The sequence below is a fragment of the Suricata suricatta genome, chromosome 4 (genome assembly GCF_006229205.1).
Source record: "Suricata suricatta isolate VVHF042 chromosome 4, meerkat_22Aug2017_6uvM2_HiC, whole genome shotgun sequence".
NCBI classification, from domain to species: Eukaryota; Metazoa; Chordata; class Mammalia; order Carnivora; family Herpestidae; genus Suricata; species Suricata suricatta.
Window position 1 is genome coordinate 57272870 of NC_043703.1, and position 22237 is coordinate 57295106.

Here is a 22237-nt window from a genome sequence, read left to right on the forward strand (position 1 = left end):
AGACCCTTCTTTTCATGAACAATTTCTCTATAGCAGGTAGGATGCCGTTTGATAACATTTTACCAACACTAAAACTTTCACAACTGCAGTCAGTCTCTCCAAACCCTGCTGCTGCCCTGTCAACTAAGTTTATGTAAAATTCTGAATCCTTTGTTGTCATTTCAACAATCTTCACAGCATCTTCACCAGGAGTAGATTACATCTCAAGAAACTTTCTTTGCTTATCCATACGAAGCAGCTCCTCATCACCTCAAGTTTTATCATGAGATTGCAGCAACTGAGTCACATCTTCAGGCTCCACACTTCTAATTCTAGTTGTCTTGCTGTTTCCACCATACGTGCTGTTACTTCCTCCACTGAAGTCTTAAAATCTCAAAGTCATCCATGAGGGTTGGGATCAGCTTCTGCTGAACTCCTGTTAATGTCTATATTTTGACCTCTTCCTATGAATCACTATAACAAATAATAATTAGAAAGTTTGAAATATTATAAAAATTACCAGATGTGACACAGAGACACAAAGTGAGCAAGTGCTATTGGAAAAATGGCACCAGTAGACTTGTTGGATGTAGGGTTGCCACAAACCAGATTTAAGTATCTGTGAAGCATGATGAAGTGAGGTGCACCAGCATAACATGCCTATATTATGAGTAATGAGGCACAAACAAGTAGATTTTATTCCAGAAGTTTTAAAAGAGAATTAGGAAATCTATTGGTGTATCATAGTAATTTGGAAGACAATACATACATTGATAAATTATGAAAAGATATTTGATACAATTTAGCACTTATCTCAGTTAAAATTCAAATTAGGAATAAAAAGATAATTCCTTACCTAACAGTTATTTTTGTATTAAGTGAAGTACCATCACTAAACAATAAAAGCATTTCAGGGGCACCTGGGTGGCTCAGTCAGTTAAGCAGCCAACTTCTGCTCAGGTTATGATCTCATGATTCGTAAGTTCAAGCCCCACGCTGGGCTCTGTGCTGACAGCTCAGAGCCTGGAGCCTGCTTCAGATTCTGTGTCTCCCTCTCTGTGTGCCCCACCCCCCATAAAATAAACAAACATTAAAACATTTTTTTAAACATTTCAGTCAAAGCAGAAACAACTCAAAAGTTGCCAGTTCCTTCCTTTATTTAGTATTAATGCCATATGATTTAGAACTAAAACAAGAGGTACAGCCATATAGTGGCAAGGCTGGGGGGACAAAATTATCCTTATTTACAGATGATACGATTTTCTATTTAGACAACTTAGTAGAATCAACTGTAAACACCATTAAAATAGGAGAGCACAGTGAAGATGCCAGATATAGACTGAAGGTTTTCTTTGAGGCAGAAATCACCCTAAGCCACCCTTTAACTCTGCCAACCCAATAAAGAAATATGGGTGGAGAATAAGAAACTTCTCCATTTTATGTAGCATCCTATATTTCTAAAACTCTATAGTTGTGCTGAGCTGCATACTTTCCTCTCTCCCATTCACATTTTCGTTCTAAAATTAAAAATAAAAAAAAAAACTTCTTAAAAAAGATGTGTGTTACCTCAACTTTCTCTTGAGATCTATAATGTTCATGTAACAAAGATGACTTAAAATGTACACTAGCTAATATTACTGTCCTTCAAGGACAAAGTGATGTGGATTTATTTTTTTACAATAATGTACATGATATATAATAGTCATTTTTTAAATATATAATAATCAGCCCTTTTTTTTTAGGGAAAAGGAAATGGAGAATTTTGTCAGTGTTACACAGGCTTACAGAAACAATTTAAAATTACTAAACTGTCACCAGCAATGGGTTGTAAATTTAGACTGTCGGCCAAAAATGAATATGGCACAAGGTAAGATACATTTTAATGTAAATATATTATTAGTCAACTTATATAAATTATTCAGAGTCCAAATTAACTACTAAAAATTCTGCTCTAGTTTATCACTATGTTGGTAAAGATGTATTACTAGCCTAGCAAAAGCTATAAGATAATGTGTTAGTTACATAAATTGCAGTTTTAAAAAAATATTAACTCACTTTTTAGGTATATGATCTGTTTACCATAAAAATATTATCAAAACCAAGGTATATTACTTGGTTTGATAGTTAGTTATCAAAAATTGTCACTTTCAAAAAAAAATCTTTTATCAGAAATGAGTTCTTTAGCTATAAAAACAATCTTTTTTTCATTCATTTTTAAAAACCATTTGTTTCAACAGTGGTTTTAGTGAAGAAGTCTTATATTACACTTCAGGCTGTGCCCCTTCTATGCCAGCAAGTCCTGTATTAACTAAGGCTGGTGTTACTTGGTTATCCTTACAATGGAGTAAGCCCTCAGGAACACCATCAGATGAAGGAATTTCTTACATTTTAGAGATGGAGGAAGAAACTTCAGTAAGTATGAATATATATTTTAAGTAAAAGTGTTTAAAACATATTTCACTGTGGCATTAATCCTGATAAGTAAATAGTGCCAAAATAGTGCCGGAATCCTTGGTTGGTTATTGTTGAGGAATATTGAGGAGTGAGAAAGAACTCAGTCTTTTGTTTTCTTGATGTATAGGAGTGGGTTTTGTTTTTTATGTATGTTTGTGTGCACGTTTGTGCCTAGGAACAGCGTAGATTGCATTTTAAATATGTACAGTTTAGGGGAAATAGAGGGAAAGATCACCACAGCCTTTTAGCCTAAGCAGCTCTAAAAAATAAGGAAATAATGTGTCCACGTTTTCCAGCTATGTTCATATACTGCTTTCCCAAACACCACAGAAGATTTGAAAAGAGATTATAAGATTATATAGTGCAGCCAGAATGTAGTTTCCAGTGACTTGTCCATTTAGCCATATAAAGGAATTGAGTACATCCCACAACATAAATGAACCTTGAAAACATTGTTAAGTAAAAGAACTAGTCACAAAGACCACATATTGTGTAATTCCATTTATTATGGATATAGGCACATCCATAGAGACAAAGTATATTAATGGATGAGAAAAGAGGGGAAGTGACTGCTAACCAAAAAATAAAATGCAGGCTTTATTGTGGAATTAGGAATTCAATAATGGCTGCACAACCTTGTAAATATACTACAATGATTGAATTTCATACTTTAAAATTGGAATTTTATAGCATGTGAACTATATATCAACTTAAAATTTAAATGACATTGGGAAAGTAGTGTGCTATTGTTACTGAAGCCGTAAATAGCAGTCCAAAGCCTAAGTGATGTCCCCACTTGCTGGCACACCAACCATTCATTGATTCATTTAAACATAGCTGTGTGTTTAGGACAAGTTTAAATATGTTAGTTATAGTTCTTTTTAGCTCTTGCAACATCTGTCTAGGAAATTGTTAGTTCTAGGGATATACTTACTGATGGTAAAGTTACCATAGGCTCTGACTTTACCCTCAGCACAAAGATCGTCTCTTGGTTACTGTATTTACTGAACATGAGGTCTCCTTCATCCTACAAACATTCACTAGCATTTCTGGATTTGCCTATTTAAGATAAAAGTATCAAGGTGAGGAATACATTTAACAGAGCATTAATCACATTGTACACAGAAGATGAAGACGACCTGGGTCTTTTTACATATTTGTTATTCCCCATATTTCTGCTGTTAGATATCTAAGAAAGGCTTATTTTTTTCTTTCCAGGGATATGGTTTTAAGCCTAAGTATGATGGAGAAGACCTTGCTTACACAGTAAAGAATCTCAGACGTAGTACAAAGTATAAATTTAAGGTAAGCTTTGAAAGTCTTTAAAAGATTTGTTTGTTCTTACTGTTCTTTTGTTTTAAAGCCAAGTGCATACCTCACTTCTTTTGTTTTAAATCTAAAATAATAAGCATTACTGCTTTACTTTCTTACTATGTAACATTGGTTGTCAAACTGTATATATATTTAAATTCAAAACAATTTTAATGTTTTATGGGACTTTTGTTTGTATAATGTAAACATCTTCTAAATGTGGATGTTGGGTGCCTACTTGGCTCAGTTGGTTAAGCATCCGACTCTGGCTCAGGTCATGATCTCACAGTTCATGAGTTTAAACCCTGCATTGAGCTTTCTGCTGACAGCTCAAAGCCTGGAGCCTGCTTCAGATTCTTTGTCTCTATCTCTGCCCCTGTATCTCCGTCTCTCTCTGCCCTTCCCCTGCTCGCTTGCTCACTCTCTCTCTCTCTCTCAAAAATAAACATTAAAAAATGTTTTAAGGTGGATGTTGTTAAACATTCAAAACATGCTTTTTTGTCAGGGGTATCAGAAAAAGTAATGCTATTATTTTCTTGGTATATTATATAAAGTGGTACACAGTTTCCATTTGTCCCATTACTGGTAGTCAAAGGTTATATCTACTATGTTTATTCACTGTAAGGTGATTCTTTTTCCCTTTGTAATAAGTATTTTGTAAATACTATGTAAACACTTTGTTTTTTATCACTTTCACCTACTAGTTTTAACACCCATTGATAATTTTTGCCTGAATCAATTATTACTATGATTAGTGGTTGCCAAGTGGTGATTTTTTAGTTCTATCATTCTTTCCACATTTATTAGTTGGCATTATACTATAAAGAAAAGCTTCCTCTTCTCCTATATGTCAGTATGAACTCATGGATTCCTGTTAATTGAGTGGGTTATATTTTGTTACTATGATTATCAATTATGAGGCTCACATGGTTTCACATTTGGGAACTCCTCTGAGCTGACTAACATTCTTTAGAAATCCCCCTCCCCCCCAGTCATTCTTTGAGCCTTTCATTCTGGCACATGATTCCATTCTCCAGTCCTTCTTCAACATTGGAATTGGTCATTTCTCAAAGCACCTGGGTCCCTTTAGTGGACAGTGGTATTTAGAAGCCAAAATTTGAGTAGTAAGTATACTTAATGCTATATGGTTTTGCTACTCATGGCAACCTCTCAATGTACAGAGCTAGGAACTATATGTATGCATGAATGTAATTTGGTTTTGCATGTGTGTACATGATAGTAGAATTCTAAGAATTTTAATAACTTACCAAATTATAAAGACCTTAACGGTTCTAAAGTCAAATATAAAAATACTTATGACTTATATTGCTGTACAATTTAGTAGCTTGAAGAAACGGGCATTTATTTTCTCATAGTTCCTGGAGGGCAGGAATTCAGGACCAGCTTATTAGCTGGGTGATTCTGATACAGGGTTTATGTGAAGTTGCAGTCAAGATGCTAGCTAGGGCTCCAATCACCTGAAGCCTTGGCTAAGGCTGGATTTGCTCCCAAGTTCACTAAAGTGTTGTTATTAGCCCTCATTTCCTCTCTGACTGTTGGTCAGAGGCTTCAGTTCCTCACCAAATGGGCTTCTCTGTAATGAAGCTACACTGTGATTTCTGCTACATTGTATTAGAGGCAAATCATTAAGCACAATTCTAAGGAAAGAAAAATTAGCCTTTATCTTTTGAATAAAGGAAATTCAGAGAATTTGTGAACATCTTTTTAAAACCCAAAGATTAGTAAAAGAACACAAAAATCAAGCTCATCAAGTATCATCAGATTATAGATTGTTCCTGTGATGACTCTTGTTTAGTATCAAAATGTTATAGACTTCCACTTGTATCCCCAGAACTCGCTCTCAAAGGAGATTATACCTGTATATTCTTCATATATGCTGAGTCCCTGTTGTAGACAAGCAATTCTCACATAAATAAGCCATCACAGTGTGAAAACTTTTACTTTATCATTTGATTAAGCTTATTTATCTCTCATTGCTTTGTTCAGTAAGCCAATATCATTAGATATCAAATATTAAGTATTTTATGCCTTTGTGTTCTCATCACAGGTTATTGCTTACAACTCAGAAGGTAAAAGTAACCCAAGTGAAGTAGTAGAATTTAGTACGTGCCCTGATAAACCAGGTGTACCTATGAAGCCATCAGTTAAAGGAAAGATACATTCACACAGTTTTAAAATAACTTGGGGTAAGATACGCATATTATATATTACTTTTATGTTTGATTAAAATGATTTGAATATTATAATTTTTAAGATAGTTGAGTAAATTTGTTAGCTCAGGCAAGCTCAGTCGGAAATGTGAGAATCATTCATTGTTTGAGGATATTTTTTGTAGAAAATTTTACACTCACACAAAGTTCATATTTGATAGAGGAAGAACTTGGGACCTGTGGTAGGACTTTGAGCAGTGGTAGCTCTGTGTGAAATGAATGATTTCTGAAATTTTAGCTGAAGTCACCTGGGTCATCCTGGCTCTCATGAGAAATGAAAATCGCATACTCACTTAAAGCAAACATTTGTTGGGATGCCTGGCAGGCTCAGTCACAAGAGTATATGACTCTTGATTTTGGGGTTGTCAGTTTGAGCCCCGTGTTAGGTGTAGAGAAAACTTAACCTTAAATAAATAAAACTTGAAAACATAATTAAACACCTGCTTATATACTGTTTAATGCAAAAGTGATAATGAGATACTGGTATTAATTTTAAAAAGCACTGCAGGTGGTTCTTTTTATTTTTTAATCAATCTTAGGTTTGGTATTCCACTTATTAGGATTTTCTGTCATTTTTAACTGTGTATTTTGCCTAACACCAGTTTTACTTCTTTGGATAGACCCACCAAAAGACAATGGAGGTGCAGCCATCAATAAATATGTAGTGGAGATGGCAGAAGGTACTAATGGTAAGAATAACTATTAAAAATTAATAGAATACATTTATACCACTCTGCCTCTACTCTTCATCTCTTTACATTTTATGTGATCTGTTTTCTTTCACTCTTCATTTTTCTCCTTTGTTTATAGCAGTTAGAAATTTTCCTGTTATAATCCACTTTAGGTTATAATCTCTAGAAATAGAGTGAATCAAATGTAAGAATGCTATATACCTATATTATTACATTTACATTTTATTTCTTTCTAATTAGTTTGCCTTACTCAGCTCCAGTATATCTAAAGCTTTCTGAAGTTTCAGTTAGATTTAGAGATCTATAACCAGACATGTCAGAAAAAATCAACTTCTAAAATTTAACTTACATTATACTAGTTTTAGTAATATGTTCTGTGCCTCGTGAACTTAATTTTTGAATAACACATTTAACAGTCCTTATTTCTGTGAAATGAACTACTTCCTGCAAAATAATAAGAATGTCTTTTAATTAAGACTAAGCTTCCTATGGTATTGGTTCTTTCTACTCTTTGTGTGTTATAATGTTATTACTGGGACAGTAAACACACTTAAAATGCTTAATTAAAAGTAAATTATCAAGGTAAACCAAAGTCTGTAACAGAGTTAGAGAGATATTTCATTTCAACAAAGCCATGCAGATTTGTCTAGGAAGCTACACACATAAAGAAAATTAGATCATTTCTAGGAAACTCAAAACAAGCTTAAATTGTTTCTGACAAATTACATAAACACTACATGGTGAAGCTAGGATACCTGCCGTGTCCATGATACCCAGGCGTTAAACATTACCTCATAACTGATTGAACATAATTCTTCACCTTACAGGAAACAAATGGGATATGATATACAGCGGAGCTACTAGGGAACATCTTTGTGATCGACTAAATCCAGGCTGTTTCTATCGTTTACGAGTTTATTGCATCAGTGATGGAGGACAGAGTGCGGTAATACTTACATCTAGATTCTTTTTCTTCAAGTTTGGGTCAAATAAGATAGAATCACCAGATACCACCTCAAATATTGAAATGTATCCAAAGTAATTTCTGTAATTTCGGTGATTACTTTTACAGTGCTCAGAATATTCTAAAATAGTACATGGCTCATAATCCGTATTCCATGAATATCTATTGTTTGATGTTTAGCTTTGGAACAATATACAATATACAAAAATATTGCAGAAAAATTTATAAAGGTAAATTTTAGGATGATGTTCGATAGCCAGGACAAACCATATCATTTACTATTTAAACACAGATTCTAGTAATTACTTCAGAAAAAGTTGGCAATTATTTTTATTATTAGAGATCCACTAGTCTAAATGGACTTAAAGTATGCCATTGATTATATAGGAGATATTTTTAAAACTCTGGAGAAGTATGTTTTTTAATAGGAGTGGACCAAGAATGGGTTCGTGGAGCATTAACAATTTATTACTTTTCAAATGGAATTTAATGCAGTGAAGCTACCTTTTTAAAAAATGAATTTTCAACAAAATGCAAGTATTATCAAATTGAGTGCAAGTCCTACCCAACAGGCTTGGAATCCAATTGTTTCATTTTATCTAATAAAATCTTCAGGATTAAAAAGAACAAATCCCACCCCCAAAAGAGCCCTAATTTTCTAATAAAGTGATAATAGCATTCTCATATAGGATACTTATCTAAATAAGTTATGACCAAATATTTATGTTTGGAAAGAATATTAAGTATAAACCTTAATACAGTGCAGATAAGGATATGGTAGTGAGTGTGTGTCAGAATTTTTAAGAGAAGTCATTTAAAATAAAACTAAATGACACGTGTTTTATAAATAACATTGAAACTAAGATAATACCAAATACCTGGAAAGATACCAAGCTCTTGGAAAAGTTAACCTGATTGTTTAATTATTTTTATATGGAGAGGAAAAGGGAAAGATTTTATATGTATATGTATATTGGTATTTAGGTTAAAAATACAGTATATGGTAAAGTAACCAAAATAGTCTAAACCTCCTGAAAACATGGCAAACAGTATTTACAGAATATGAAAACATCCTTAGAAGAGATTTGTGGATCCATTTGGACAAGATCAAAAATAATCTTTATTAGTCCATTAGGTTGTATCAGAGGTTATTTTTTGTTATTATTATTGTAATTATCGAAAGATGAAAAAGAAGAGTCTTTTGTTTTTTCTGGTAACTCTCTTTATATAGTAGTCACATAATATGTGTCTTTGTTAATAAAAAACTAGAGTTTTAATGATTTAATTGGGCTTTTATTTTATTTAGGACTTTATTCCTTTTCAATTGATAGTCCAGTGGAATTTCAAATTATTGATGCAGTCTTTGTGTTCATGTTATTTTTCTTTAACAAAAGCATTCTGATTGGGGCATTTTTGTTTTGTTATTGCTTTTGTTTTGGCAGGTATCTGAATCTTTACTTGTGCAGACTCCAGCTGTGCCACCTGGCCCATGCCTCCCTCCCAGATTACAGGGTAGACCCAAAGCAAGAGAAATACAGTTACGATGGGGTAATTCTTGTTTTGGTAATGAATTATAATTGAGTTAGTACTAAATATATTCCTTTTGTTAAATTGCATAAATCTTTCTACTTTTAGGACCCCCTCTGGTTGATGGTGGATCACCCATTTTCTGCTATGGTGTGGAAATGTCTCCTGCAGAAAAAGATGAACCCAGAGAAGTCTACCAAGGTTCTGAAGTAGAATGTACAGTGAGCAGCCTTCTTCCTGGAAGGACTTACAGCTTCAGACTGCATGCAGCTAACAAGATGGGGGTAGGAAGACTCTGCTGATTGGATTGTAATCACAGCAGTATTTCATAGAACATATATAATTGCACCCATTAGTTAGCCATTTTGCTTTTAACATGCAACTCCAAAGTTTACAGTTTTTAATAAGCCTATATTGATAAATAACAGGTCTGTATTTGTGATTATTGTTACAGAATCTCAATATTTTCAAACTCCATTTATAATTTGTGACTCTTGGGACTTTAGCTGGGTTGAAGTTTGACTTTCAAGTGGTGCTAGTCGGGTTTATTAATAAGTTAAAGAGTAAAAACAAAACCAGTAGATGAAATACTTTGGGTAGTTAAGTTTTTTGAGGCTGGTTCTATGCAGCATTTACTTTCATTTGGCTACTAATTATGATTCATTTTTTTTGTCTAAAGAAAAAATAACTTATATTTTAAGCATTTCTAGATTTATGTAGCTTTTTATAAAGTATTCTCTATGTACATGTACAGCTCCATAAAGTGGACAAAACAGGTGATCTCTCCATTCTACAGCTAGGAGGCTAGGGCTCAGAAAAGCTAAATATCTTGCCCAGAGTCACACAAATAAGAAGTGACAGGGATAAGCCACAGATTCAGGGTTGTCAGACTCCAGAGCCAAAGCCCTTTCCACTCAACCAGGGGAAATTCTCATCTTTGCATTAAAACAGATTCTCTCAGGACAGAGCAGTAGTTTCTTGCCTTAGTTGAATAACATTATGTTTCCTTATTCTATAATTATAATTTCACAAAACTAAATTGACAAGTCTCTCTCCTCCCATTATTTGATGTTAGTGAACTTTACTATAGTTTACATCCCATTCTCCAACTAAATTCAATATCTGTATCTGTAAACTTATCTTAAAATTTCTTTTGTCATTAGTTTGTTGGCAGTTCATACATAAGTCATTGTGTCCGGTCTGAAGTCATCATCGTCAGCCCCACAAGGCTGAGTACACTGGGATAACATCTTTAATACATACTTAATCTATATTTTCAGGATTCTGAGAATTTGTGACAATCATCTTAAACAATTTGCTTTCTGCATTTCCAGAGAATATACATTATATACCCTTTCTAAAGCTATTCTAAAAAAAAAAAAAAAAAAAAAAAAGCTATTCTAAATGTTAAGATATAATGTATGCCTACCATCTTGCATGCCTTTAATTGGTATCCTTTCCTTCACTCCTTATAATTTCTTCTGACTTATCCATGTATCTAATTCCCTAATGCCCTGCCCTTCTTAGAAAAACCAGTCATGAAGGAAAAAAGAAAAAGAACAAGAGAAAAAAGTATAATAAACGAAACTTTAAAAAAATACCCAACATAGTCACTTCCATAATCATTAAATCTTTTTCCTTTCTATGAATGCTTTTAGAGTTCTCTTATGACCAGTCAGTCTTGAAGGAGAGAGATTGTGCACTTATTTATGTATGTGAATATTTATAGAGAGCTGTGCAATCACTGGATGAAAAATGAAAATGCTGGTTATGTTTGTTTTTCTAGTTTGGACCATTTTCAGAAAAATGTGATATTACTACAGCCCCTGGACCACCAGATCAGTGCAAGCCCCCTCAAGTTACATGCAGATCTGCAACTTGTGCACAAGTGAATTGGGAGGTATTATAATTCCCATTGACTTACTTTCTTTAGTGATTAGAATAGCTCATATAAAAGAATAGAGATACTATTCATTTTTTTTAAGTTTATTCATTTATTTTGAGAGTGAGAGTGAAGGAGGGGCAGAAAAAGAGAGGAAGAGAGAATCCCAAGCAGGCTCCTCATTGTCAATTCAGAGCCCAGCGTGGGGCTTGAACCCACAAACCATGAGATCATGAGCTGAGCTGAAGAGTCAGAAACTTGACCGACCCAGCCACCCAGGTGCCCTGAGATACTATTCATTTCACTTTCTAAGTCATGCAAACTGTAAGCCCTATTTTAAGTTCATTAGGTAAAAAGTGAAATTTTTTTTTTTTGCGGTATTTAAGTAAGGTATATTTGCATTATAAGTACATGGTTTCTTGTTCATGATGTGCTTTGTATTTTTTCAAAGGCTTTGTCTCATTACTGAGATACTTAGCCACTGGTGAGCTTAATGTTCAGAACAAATGTTCATAGGGATTAGTATAATACTATTTCTCTTAAACTTATTATCTCCACTATGTTTATTATGTACAGTAGTAATCAGTAATGATAATTACATTTTCAGTTTCCTTTGAAATTTAACAAAGAAAATGTCCTTACATGATTTAATATTTATATTACTTAATAGAATTATTTTGAAGTATACTTACCTTAAAATTCTCTTTCTAAAGTAATTCAGTCATATTTCTACTTATAATTGAAAACAAAGTTATATTTTTTTACCAATCTTAAATTCAGGTGACCTTAATGAATAAAAATATAATATTGAACAGTTTTAATTCTACTTGAACATTTTAAAGAAATTCAAAAGCAATTCAGTTGTTGATATGCACAGGGAAAGAACATTTGTGCCCAAAAACTAGGCAGTGTTAAGACTTAAGACATTTTCCTTTTTAATTTAAAGATCCCTTTGAGTAACGGAACAGATGTCACTGAATATCGATTGGAATGGGGAGGCGTTGAAGGAAGTATGCAGATGTGTTACTGTGGGCCTGGTCTCAGCTATGAATTAAAAGGACTTTCACCAGCAGCTACCTATTATTGCAGAGTCCAGGTAAAGGTGGTCAGGTTACTCTAGCCAGAGTTTTGTGTTCTCTGAGCATTTTGATGGTCATGTCTTTTTTAACTTACAACTCTGTTAATTTGTAGGCTCTGAGTGTTGTGGGTGCAGGCCCTTTCAGTGAAGTAGTAGCCTGTATGACTCCACCATCAGTTCCTGCTATTGTGACTTGTCTTCAAGAAATAAGTGATGATGATATAGAAAATCCTCATTATTCACCTTCTACATGCCTTGCAATAAGCTGGGAAAAGCCTTGTGACCATGGTTCAGAAATCCTTGCCTACAGCATCGACTTTGGAGATAAACAGCCCTTGACAGTAGGAAAGGTTACAAACTATATTATAGACAATTTGCAACCAGATACAACATACAGGTACACTCTAAAAACTATGTTAATTTTTGCCTAGACCAGAGAGAATCTCTAAATAGAATAATCGTAACCAAATTTTTTTCCCTTAATGTGGCATTTAGAATACGGATTCAAGCCTTGAATAGCCTTGGAGCTGGCCCTTTCAGCCACATGATAAAATTAAAAACTAAGCCTCTCCCTCCTGATCCACCTCGTCTGGAATGTGTTGCCTTCAGCCACCAGAACCTTAAGCTGAAATGGGGAGAAGGAACCCCAAAATCACTGTCAACGGATTGTATTCAGTACCACCTTCAGATGGAGGATAAGAACGGAAGGTAGGTGTTTGTAATTGCTTCTTTATATAGTTTCTTAGGTCTTACGTATATAAATTTCAATAAACAGTAGAGGTAAACAAAATAAATTTTTAAAAACAAGGTTAGAATTCTGATAAGAAATAATATTAAATGTGCTATTTTCACAACACCAGAGGATATAATGAAGATTTCCTGTTTATAACTTGTGAGTGGGATACTGAGAGAAAAATTAAATTGGCTCTTCTTTGGCTCTAACACATCTACTCTTTCACGTAATCTTTGCTATAAAACCAGCTCTTCAACACTTATTTCCAGGAGAGGCAGTTTTAACAGTAGATTCATTGAGTTAAGGCCTCTGAGATCCTTGAGGGCCCAGATAATACCTCACTTTCTTCCACACCCCTGTCACAGGGCCTTCACACTGAGTCAGTACAGTTCGTTTCCTTACTGTCAGATCTTGGTTAGACTCCCAATTATTTCCCAGTACCCTCGCCACTCAGGTTCTTGTCTATGCTGCCATCCTTTATATTTTCATTATATCCATGCCATATATTATCCCATTAAATCATGCGTTTGAATTATAATGTTACTCAAAATATTTGTAATATAAATTATTCAAATGCAAATCTGATGCTGTTTATTAACATTATTATATCCCATGTAAACAGTGCCATATACTGTAATATTTTAAGAATTCAAATTTTGCTTTTCACTTGGTTTATAAGAAACAATTTGTATATCTGATAGATTCAGAGTACTAGAAGTAGTTTTTCCCAAGGTTTTCCCACTTTGTTTTTTGTGTTGTGTTTGTATCTTAGTCAGATATTCAGTAATGGAATATTCATGGTGCATGTACCTAAGTACTCTCAAAGACTTCTTACATTTAAAATAACATACAGAATTAAAATACTGTATATCCAGTAAGGGCATTACAAAGAACAAACAGTACTAACCATTTTCAGAAATCTGTGCCTCTATGAATGTTAGTTAGCCTTTGTTCTTGGCAGAATTGTTTGTAGATTTGTAAAGCCCTATCTCTAGAAAGAGGTTCATTGCCTTGCCATACATTTTTGGTATAACCATTTATTTTTAATGTATGTTATTATCATTGGGTAATAATCTTTAAATTAGTTTCATACCCTTTCTAGCATTTACAGTCCATTGGGGTAATGCAAGAAGGTTTCCTGGAAACAGATCTAATTAGTGTTTGTTGGAAATACAGTAGAAGATTTCTATTATTATGAGGCTATATTCTATTATAGAATGTTAAGCTTAGTTAATATTTAGCATCTAGAGAATTGTCGGGTGTGAGTATGGCTGCTGCTGTGGAAAATATTTAAACTTTTTATAATATTTTAAGTTTATTACATAAATTTAATAAATCAATTTAATGTTTTTATTTATACTCTTTACCTTTGATTTTTCACAAGTATTTACATTTGCTCTGGGATAGTATCAGAATGCTATTTCAGCTGTTTCCTCACTATAGGTTTTACCATTGTTTTGCTTTTCCGATAATGGTTGCAACTCTTTTTTTCCCTATCCTTTAAAAAAAAAATTGGGAGACTCAAAAGGCCAGGCTTATCTAATTACTGCTTCTTAGAAATACTGTTATTTCAGGTCATTAACTATTTCTTCATTGTTACCCTTGACTGCATTCCATTTAAAACTGTGTGAGCATTCCATTATTCATTCCCCAATTTCCAAAAATTTTAAAACAGCTAATCAAAAATATTGGGGAACATTGAACTTACAGATGACATATATGATGTTAAACTTTCTATTGAACAGTTCAAGTGGATAATTTATGGCAAATTATATATTTTCTCATACTGCTATATAAATCTCCAGAAAGCATCACCAATCAGCTAAAATTATACCTGGGAAATGAAGATTCTCTTTTTTATAATAAATTACACACCTAAGACTCTAATGAAAATTGTGGTGTTCTGAGTATCTTTAAAAATGTATAAACATTAAAAGATGGCAATAAGAAACAAAGCTATACCAGAAACCTGAAAAGTTAACAAAGACTGGACACAAAATTTAACGGTAAATTTTCAGGAAACTATGTCAAATTAGGAAGTTTACCAATCCTGTGATTTTCATCATCTGATGAAAAAATATATAGAGATTTATTTGGAGTGACATTAAAGTCTATGAGTAATTTATATTTCTAAATAATGTCCCAACTCTACTTTTTTTAGTAGTTTTTAAAAAGTTTTCATAATGTAGTCAAGGTTTATTTTTAATAAGAGTCATTTCCATTTTAGGTTTGTATCCTTATATAGAGGTCCATGTCATACATACAAAGTACAAAGACTTACTGAGTCAACAGCCTATAAGTTCTGTATTCAAGCTTGTAATGAAGCAGGGGAAGGTCCTCTCTCTCAAGAATATATTTTTACTACTCCAAAATCTGTCCCAGCTGCCTTGAAAGGTAAGTTATACATCTTCAAATTATTTTTTTAATAATTAATTTTAAATGGATTTTTATAGTTTTAAGTGCCATTATTATAATTTATTGTCCAATATGTATCCAACATAAATTATTAAAAAAAAAATTATAGGGGCCCTGGGTGGCTCAGTTGGTTGAACATCCTACTTCAGGTCAGGTCATGATCTCACAGTTTGTTAGTTCAAGTCCCATGTCGGGATCTGAGCCTGCTTCAGATTCTGTGTCTCCCCCTCTTTCTGCCCCTCCACCACTTGTGCACTGTCTCTTTCTCTCTCTCTCAAATATAAGTAAACATTTTTTTAAAGTTTTAAGAAAAAAATCACAAACGAATTGTTTTGAGTTGTTACTGTTTCATTCATTTGTATTTCAGGGAGAGAGCCAGGTTGTCTATTAAGCAACACATAAATACATTCTTAATTAATTTGAATTATTTTTAAATGTTTATTCATTTTTGAGAGAGAGAGACAGAGCACAGGCAGGGGAATGGTAAAGAGAGAGAGGGAAACACAGAACCTGAAGTAGGCTCCACACTGTTGACACAGAGCCCAGTGTGGGGCTTGAACCCACAAACTGAGATCATGACCTGAGCTGAAGTCAGACGCTCAAATGACTGAGCCACCCAGGCGCCCCAAGTTAACTTGAACTTTTATACACATTCACCTGTATATACAAATATTTTTGAAATTAATTTTAGAGGGGTTTTTTGTTTTTGTTTTTGTTTTTGTTTTTTTTGAGAGAGAGAGAGAGAGAATGAGCCGGGGAAAGGGACAGAGGGAGAAAGAATCTTAAGCAGGATCCATACTCAGCACAGAGCTCAACAGGGTGCTTGATCTCATGAGCCTGGGATTATGACCTGAGCTGAAATCAAGAGTCAGACATCAACTGACAGAGCCACCCAGGAGCCCCTAGAAGGGTTCTTATTTTAAAATGACCTTGGCTGGGGTGTCTGAGTGGCTCTGTCAGTTGTGCATCTGACTCTTGATTTCAGCTCAGGTCATGATCTCACCGTTTGTGGGATCAAGCCCTGTGTCTGGACTGAGAGCATGGAGCCTGCATGGTTTTTTTCTCTCTCCCTCTCTCTGCCCCTCCCCTGCTCGCTTGCTCTCATTCTCTCTCTCTCAAAATAACATTTAAAAAATAAAATGACCCTGGCAAATAGTGCATTTTATGTATTTAGCCAAAATCACTAACATTCCTGGACACAAAGGACAAATCACAATGACTTCTAGTACAGGTTCCTGGATTGTGTACTTGAAATATGTCATTTGTTAAGCAGATCCATAGTTAGCAGGACTGTTCTTGAATATCTTTCTAATAATGTTGATGGAGTTTAACTGAGTCATTTGTCTATTCTCTCATCCAGTTTAGTGTTTACTAGCCTTAAGAAGATAACTGATTTTAACCCTTGGTATCCCAGCATTGAGTGAAGCAGTTTTATGTCAAACAACTTAGGACTGTTTTTCAACTTACTCTCTTAGGAGATTACTTAAATTACAAAATGTCATGTTCTAGTTATGCTCTTAGAAGGATCATTGACATTGTTTTAGAACTGCCATAACCCCTCTGTTGGCTTTTTAGCTCAGTGGGAACAGTGCTTACCTTAACAGATCTTTCAGTCGGTCTGGCCATCGTAGCACTTGGAGATAATAAGAGTGAACTATTAACCATTTCTCTGCAAATTTCAAAAATTCATTGATATTTATTTAAGTATATAACTGGGTTTTAAAGGTTTGTTGATTTTGATTAAAACAAGTGTCTGTGTGACACTTAAAAATCAAGTAGAGCAGATTTTATTTGTATTTGTTCTCCACAGCCCCCAAAATAGAGAAAATAAATGATCACATTTGTGAAATTACATGGGAGTGTTTACCGCCAATGAAAGGTGATCCAGTTATTTACAGTCTTCAAGTTATGTTGGGAAAAGATTCAGAATTTAAACAGGTATGTGCTAAGATGTAATTCTGTGGATACTTATTTTTATTTCTCATTTTAATGCAGTTGCAGTGTAAGATTTGACTGTCTTTATCTTCCTAATTAAAAAACATTTGTTTAGTACTTACTGTGTTCCAAAGATTAGTAACTACATAGTATCTCAGGATTCAAAGTACTTTAAGTGCGAACTATATATTCAACAGATTATTCATTCATTTGACAAGAATATATTTAACTGTGTGCCAGGCACTCAGGATATATAACACTGTACAAAAAGTTCTTGGCCTCTGTGGAGCTTACATTCAGTAGAAAAAGAGATACTAAAAGCAAATATAATATTAGATATAATCTAATGTTAGATAGTGATAAGTGCAGTGGAGAAAAACTAAAACCAGACAAAAGGAATAAGCAGTCATTGTGGGGAGAGACAGCTAGTGCTATTTCATACAGGGCAATCAGGTGACAATTCACCAAAGGACGTGAATATGGAGAGAACAGTGTTCCAAGAAGAAGAAGCAGTAGGTGTTAAGGGATTGTGTGAGCAATGGGAAAAATAGTAGAAGTCAAGTAGTTAATGGTAAAGGGGGTCTATGAGTGGTATGAAAATCATGTAGGGCATTATAGGCCACACTGTGAATTTTACTCTATGTAAAATGTGAAACCAGTGGAGGATTTTGACCAGAGTGGTCACATGATCAGTCACAAGGTCATTTTGGCTAGAATGGGATACAAGTAAAAGAAGAGAACATTAGGGAGGCTTCCATCATCATCATCTTATTATTATTATTATTAATATTATTATGCAGTGTTTTAAATATGACAGGATTCAGTCATTATGGAAGCCTAGCAGAAGTGTCGCTTACAGGGCTGAGTAATTTCAAAGATGTCTTCCTGGTAGATGAAAGTAGGCTCCATGCTGTCAGTGCAGAGCCCAACGTGGCGCTCCACCTCACAAACCTTGAGATCATGACCTGAACCAAAATCAAGAGTCAGTCACTTAACTGACTGAGCCACCCAGGCACCCCAGAATATTTTTTCAATTTAGATCTAATTTTTTTCTTTCAAGTTTTAAGTATAGAAGTGCAATTTCTTAAAATTATAAAAGGCTCCAAAGAGTCAGATTAAATTTGGCATATGATTGTTTTTCTTTATTAAGCCATCTGCAAACTGACATGATAATTAGATTTGAATATAATTTACAGATAAGCAGGTTTCCTTCCAAGGAGGAAGAAAAATTAATATTAAAAAAATGTAATTGCATTACATCTTTAAAGGAAATAGGGACCCCAGATTTGAGTAGTATATGAATTTTAATAAACATATCACTACATGAAACAGCAATGCTAATTCTAATTTAACTTAAAAGCTAAATCAACCCTATCATTACTGTCACTTACTTTAGATTGTAAGCATCTATAAAACTTAAAATACTGATTTCCTAAGAACTTCATTATATATATATATGTATATTATATGTACATATATATATATATGCTTATCTAAATCTCTTTAAATGTTTGTAAAATTTATTGGCAAGTTATACTCCAAAAGTCTGAAGGGTTTTTTAAGAGTTCAGGTTCATTCATGGAATTTAATAATTTACTTAAAATTTATTTGATAATCAACATACATGTATTAAATACTATGTTTAAAGAATTATGGAGGGTGATTACAGTATTAGTAAGTTACTGCTGATTTTAAGAAAGTTGTTTAGAATATAACAAGGCAAGCAAAAATGTTATAGTCGTGACATTTTACAGAGCCAAACATAAAAAGTCACAATAAAGAAATGATTTATTCCAGCTGGACTTCTGGAATGTTTTCTAAAAGGAGTACCATTTAAGTAAGGGGACATATGGCGATACTGGTGAACTTAGAAGGAACCATGAACTTAATTGTGACTTGAGTAAGACTCAAGAATGGAGTAAGTAGTTAAAGAGGCCAGATCCTGGTGGGCCCTATTCCACAGCAGTAGGAACAGCTGATGTTTTTAAGAAGGGATTATTACTTGTAAGCTGGTGGTTGAGTTTCTAAATGAGCCTATAAAAAATATGTTTAGCCTATAATGTTGCTGGGATTGGGGAATCTAGAAGCAGATTCTCCTGGCAGCAACAAGTACTCATGACCCTGAGCTAAGCTTAAGAGTTTGGGACAAAAAAGAAAAGAATAGAAACAAATTGATTTTTTTTTTTGTATTCTTCCCTTTCTTCATCCCACTTTGATCAGCTTTAAGAAAACCCTTTGCTACTTTCTTGCTACTCCATGCCCCCTTCTGTAGCACCTCACCTAAAACTGTCCCATTCTCTACCATTACACTCTCCCTCTGACTCATGCCTCTATGAATGACACATTGTAACTCACATATACACAGGATAGCTGACAGTAGTAGCATTAGGAGAAAGACTATTTGCTTGGGAAGATTCCTATCAAAGGCAAGTATCTACTGGTTCTGTAATCTTCTCAGAGGTGTAAACATTTTTAAAAGCAAGTATAACAGATGAAGTAAAAATATTGGGGGATCAACCCCACCTAGGAGTCTGTTCCTAAGACACTTGTGTCACAGCTCATTATGTTGCAAGTACCAGGAAAACCAACTCAGACTGGTGCAATCAAGTGTAAATTTTCTTAGGGAATAGCTTGAGGGCAAGCGGGCTTCAGGACTGTGTGATTTAGAAGCTCGGTGAAGTTGTCAGGGCCATGGTTTTCTCATAGTCTTCCATGGCTGCCAGTAGCCATAAGGAACTTACTGTCCCTCATTCACATTCAGGGAAAAGAAAGCACTTAGACTGCAAAGCCATTCCTGAACGAATGACTGTTCAGGGTTTAAGCCAACCAGAGGCCTCCTCTGGAGTTAATGAGGCCAGCTTCTCCCAATACATGGATTGGGTAAGGGAGAGTTTGATACCCCATCAAAAATCCATACTGTTGGTAGTGTTGGAGAATGGGTGCTGTGACAGTGGCCTGTTGGATTCTCTACAACTTCTTTTATTCTTCTGGACTTATATTCCCAAAAACAGTGTTCCTCAGAGTGGCCTGCAGGCCTCATGAACCTGAATGTCTTAAGAGCTTGGGACCATGATTATTCTCCTTTTTTCTTTTCTTTTTTTTAAGTTCTTAGTGGTGCTTATGCACAATAAACTTAAGAACTGCTCTGAAATCTTCCAAGTTCACTTTATACCTCCCTCAGCAATAAGAGAAGGGAAGAATGGTATAGACAAAAGCTATGTGGCTATTTGTCTACATTCATTTGTTTTGAGGGTTTTTTTACTATTGTCTTTATGTATTGATCACTACAAAATAAGTATTTGCAATAGTATATTCACAGATTACAGAAGGATGACATGACCATATGTACCAAATTATGATAACATATGCCATATTATATGTCATAAGGGATAATTACTTTTAAATGTAATCAAATGCATAATAAACCTTAAGGAAAGGTTTAAACAAGTCTATACTCAGCCTAAAAATAATGTATTGTTAAAATTATTGTCTAATACTAACTGCTATAAATATATATACTGTGCATATTACTCAGGGTAAAATCAGATTGTAGATGTGTAACATACACAGGAAGTAGAAATAGTTAAACAGATTGTTCCTTTATAATGATAACTTCAGAAGTGGTTATCTTTGATAGTAAACATGTTTACTCATCCTTAAAACGTAACAGAGGACTATTTTATATTTTTGTATGAGTACTTGGTAAATTCATGTAGCCAACCAAATAGGCTTTTAGAATGTAGATATGGAGAGATATAAACAGGTAAGATACTGGTTTTCATTTTTATTGGCCTCTGTTCTACAACTCTTCTTTTCTTCATGCTGTGACATATTCACAAAGTTAAAATAAGGACAAATACCAATTTATGAAAATACAAACTTTCTTTAAAAGGTTTCCTATAAAATTCTGTTGCATTTAGGATACTGTTTCAAAGTTCTTAACCAGGTAAACATTCACAAACGTTATAAGCTTAAATTTAGTCTGCCTTTCTCAATTAAAATGCAGAGTGGGAGGGAAGATAATGAGGTTGAGTTTTCAATTTTGTGTTTCCAATGTTGGAAGGATATCTACATAAGGAGATATTTTATAGGTGACTGCAGATACAGGACTGGACAGATAAACCTGCTACAGCTAATTTATAAAAATGTTCATATACCTAAGTAAAGCTATTCAAAACAAGCCTCAAGCTTAAGATAAGGTGAGTTAGGTCTAAGACTGAGAAATAAAAATTGAAATGAAAAACACCATTTCCACTACCCCAGTTCATACTGACAAGATAAAATTACTGTGATCTTAGTAAACAGAAAAGGGCAAGTAAAACTCAAAACTTCATAATTTTTGGCCTGTAGCTATTACTCAGAGATGACTTGTAATTACATATAATTAAAAAATAAAACACTTCTTTATATTTTCTATCAATCAACTTATCCATTTTATAGGATGAGAATGCAAATATTAATGCAGAATGCAGCCCCTGTCCTGCCCACCTCCCTCAATCCCTTATTCAGGTTTATGGTTGACAGTCCTTAAACACTGTTTAAATATTATATACCTAAACTGGCCCCAGTGGAAATAAACTTTAGTTTCCAGCTAGTGTTCTGAACATATTCCTTATGTCTGTCAAATCTCTTCACCTCTGACCCTCATACCATTTGTTGAGTTCTTTCCCATAACCATATTACCATGCCCATTTGGAAACAAATGGAAAGTAAAGAAAATTTTAAAGACAAATAAATGCTACCCATTATATACATATGACAAATACATGTTTTTTATTTTTACTCTTTTGGACTCATTGTATGTGTACTCTTTGACACTGCTTTCTAATACTGTCTTCTAATTTACTGATGTTACTCCTTTAAACCATGGTCCAGACATGAACATTACTTACATTTCCACTCCCTGTATTACTCATCTGTGTCCTCAGAACTAACGCATATTTACCATTTTCTTTGCTTCATCATAAGTCTTACTTCCTTTAATAAAAGCTCCTTTATAGATACGTACCATCCACTAACACATTTTGACATATACA

The 22237-nt window shown here is 34.0% G+C and overlaps 1 protein-coding gene across 7 annotated transcripts in view; it reads left to right on the forward strand.

Moving 5' to 3' along the window:
* FNDC3A (fibronectin type III domain containing 3A) overlaps positions 1 to 22237 on the forward strand; it is a 136796-nt gene that overhangs the window by 112891 nt on the left and 1668 nt on the right. For 6 of the 7 annotated variants that reach the window (XM_029936773.1, XM_029936772.1, XM_029936777.1 and 3 more), the window contains 14 exons: positions 1722 to 1846; positions 2217 to 2391; positions 3652 to 3738; positions 5813 to 5951; positions 6596 to 6664; positions 7495 to 7613; positions 9074 to 9179; positions 9267 to 9442; positions 10945 to 11058; positions 11987 to 12136; positions 12232 to 12515; positions 12614 to 12826; positions 15079 to 15245; positions 17077 to 17204. In XM_029936773.1, the coding sequence (XP_029792633.1) occupies positions 1722 to 1846; positions 2217 to 2391; positions 3652 to 3738; positions 5813 to 5951; positions 6596 to 6664; positions 7495 to 7613; positions 9074 to 9179; positions 9267 to 9442; positions 10945 to 11058; positions 11987 to 12136; positions 12232 to 12515; positions 12614 to 12826; positions 15079 to 15245; positions 17077 to 17204 (2052 nt within the window). The remainder of the gene's footprint in view (positions 1 to 1721; positions 1847 to 2216; positions 2392 to 3651; positions 3739 to 5812; positions 5952 to 6595; positions 6665 to 7494; positions 7614 to 9073; positions 9180 to 9266; positions 9443 to 10944; positions 11059 to 11986; positions 12137 to 12231; positions 12516 to 12613; positions 12827 to 15078; positions 15246 to 17076; positions 17205 to 22237) is intronic. The other variant, XM_029936775.1, reaches the window with a different exon arrangement.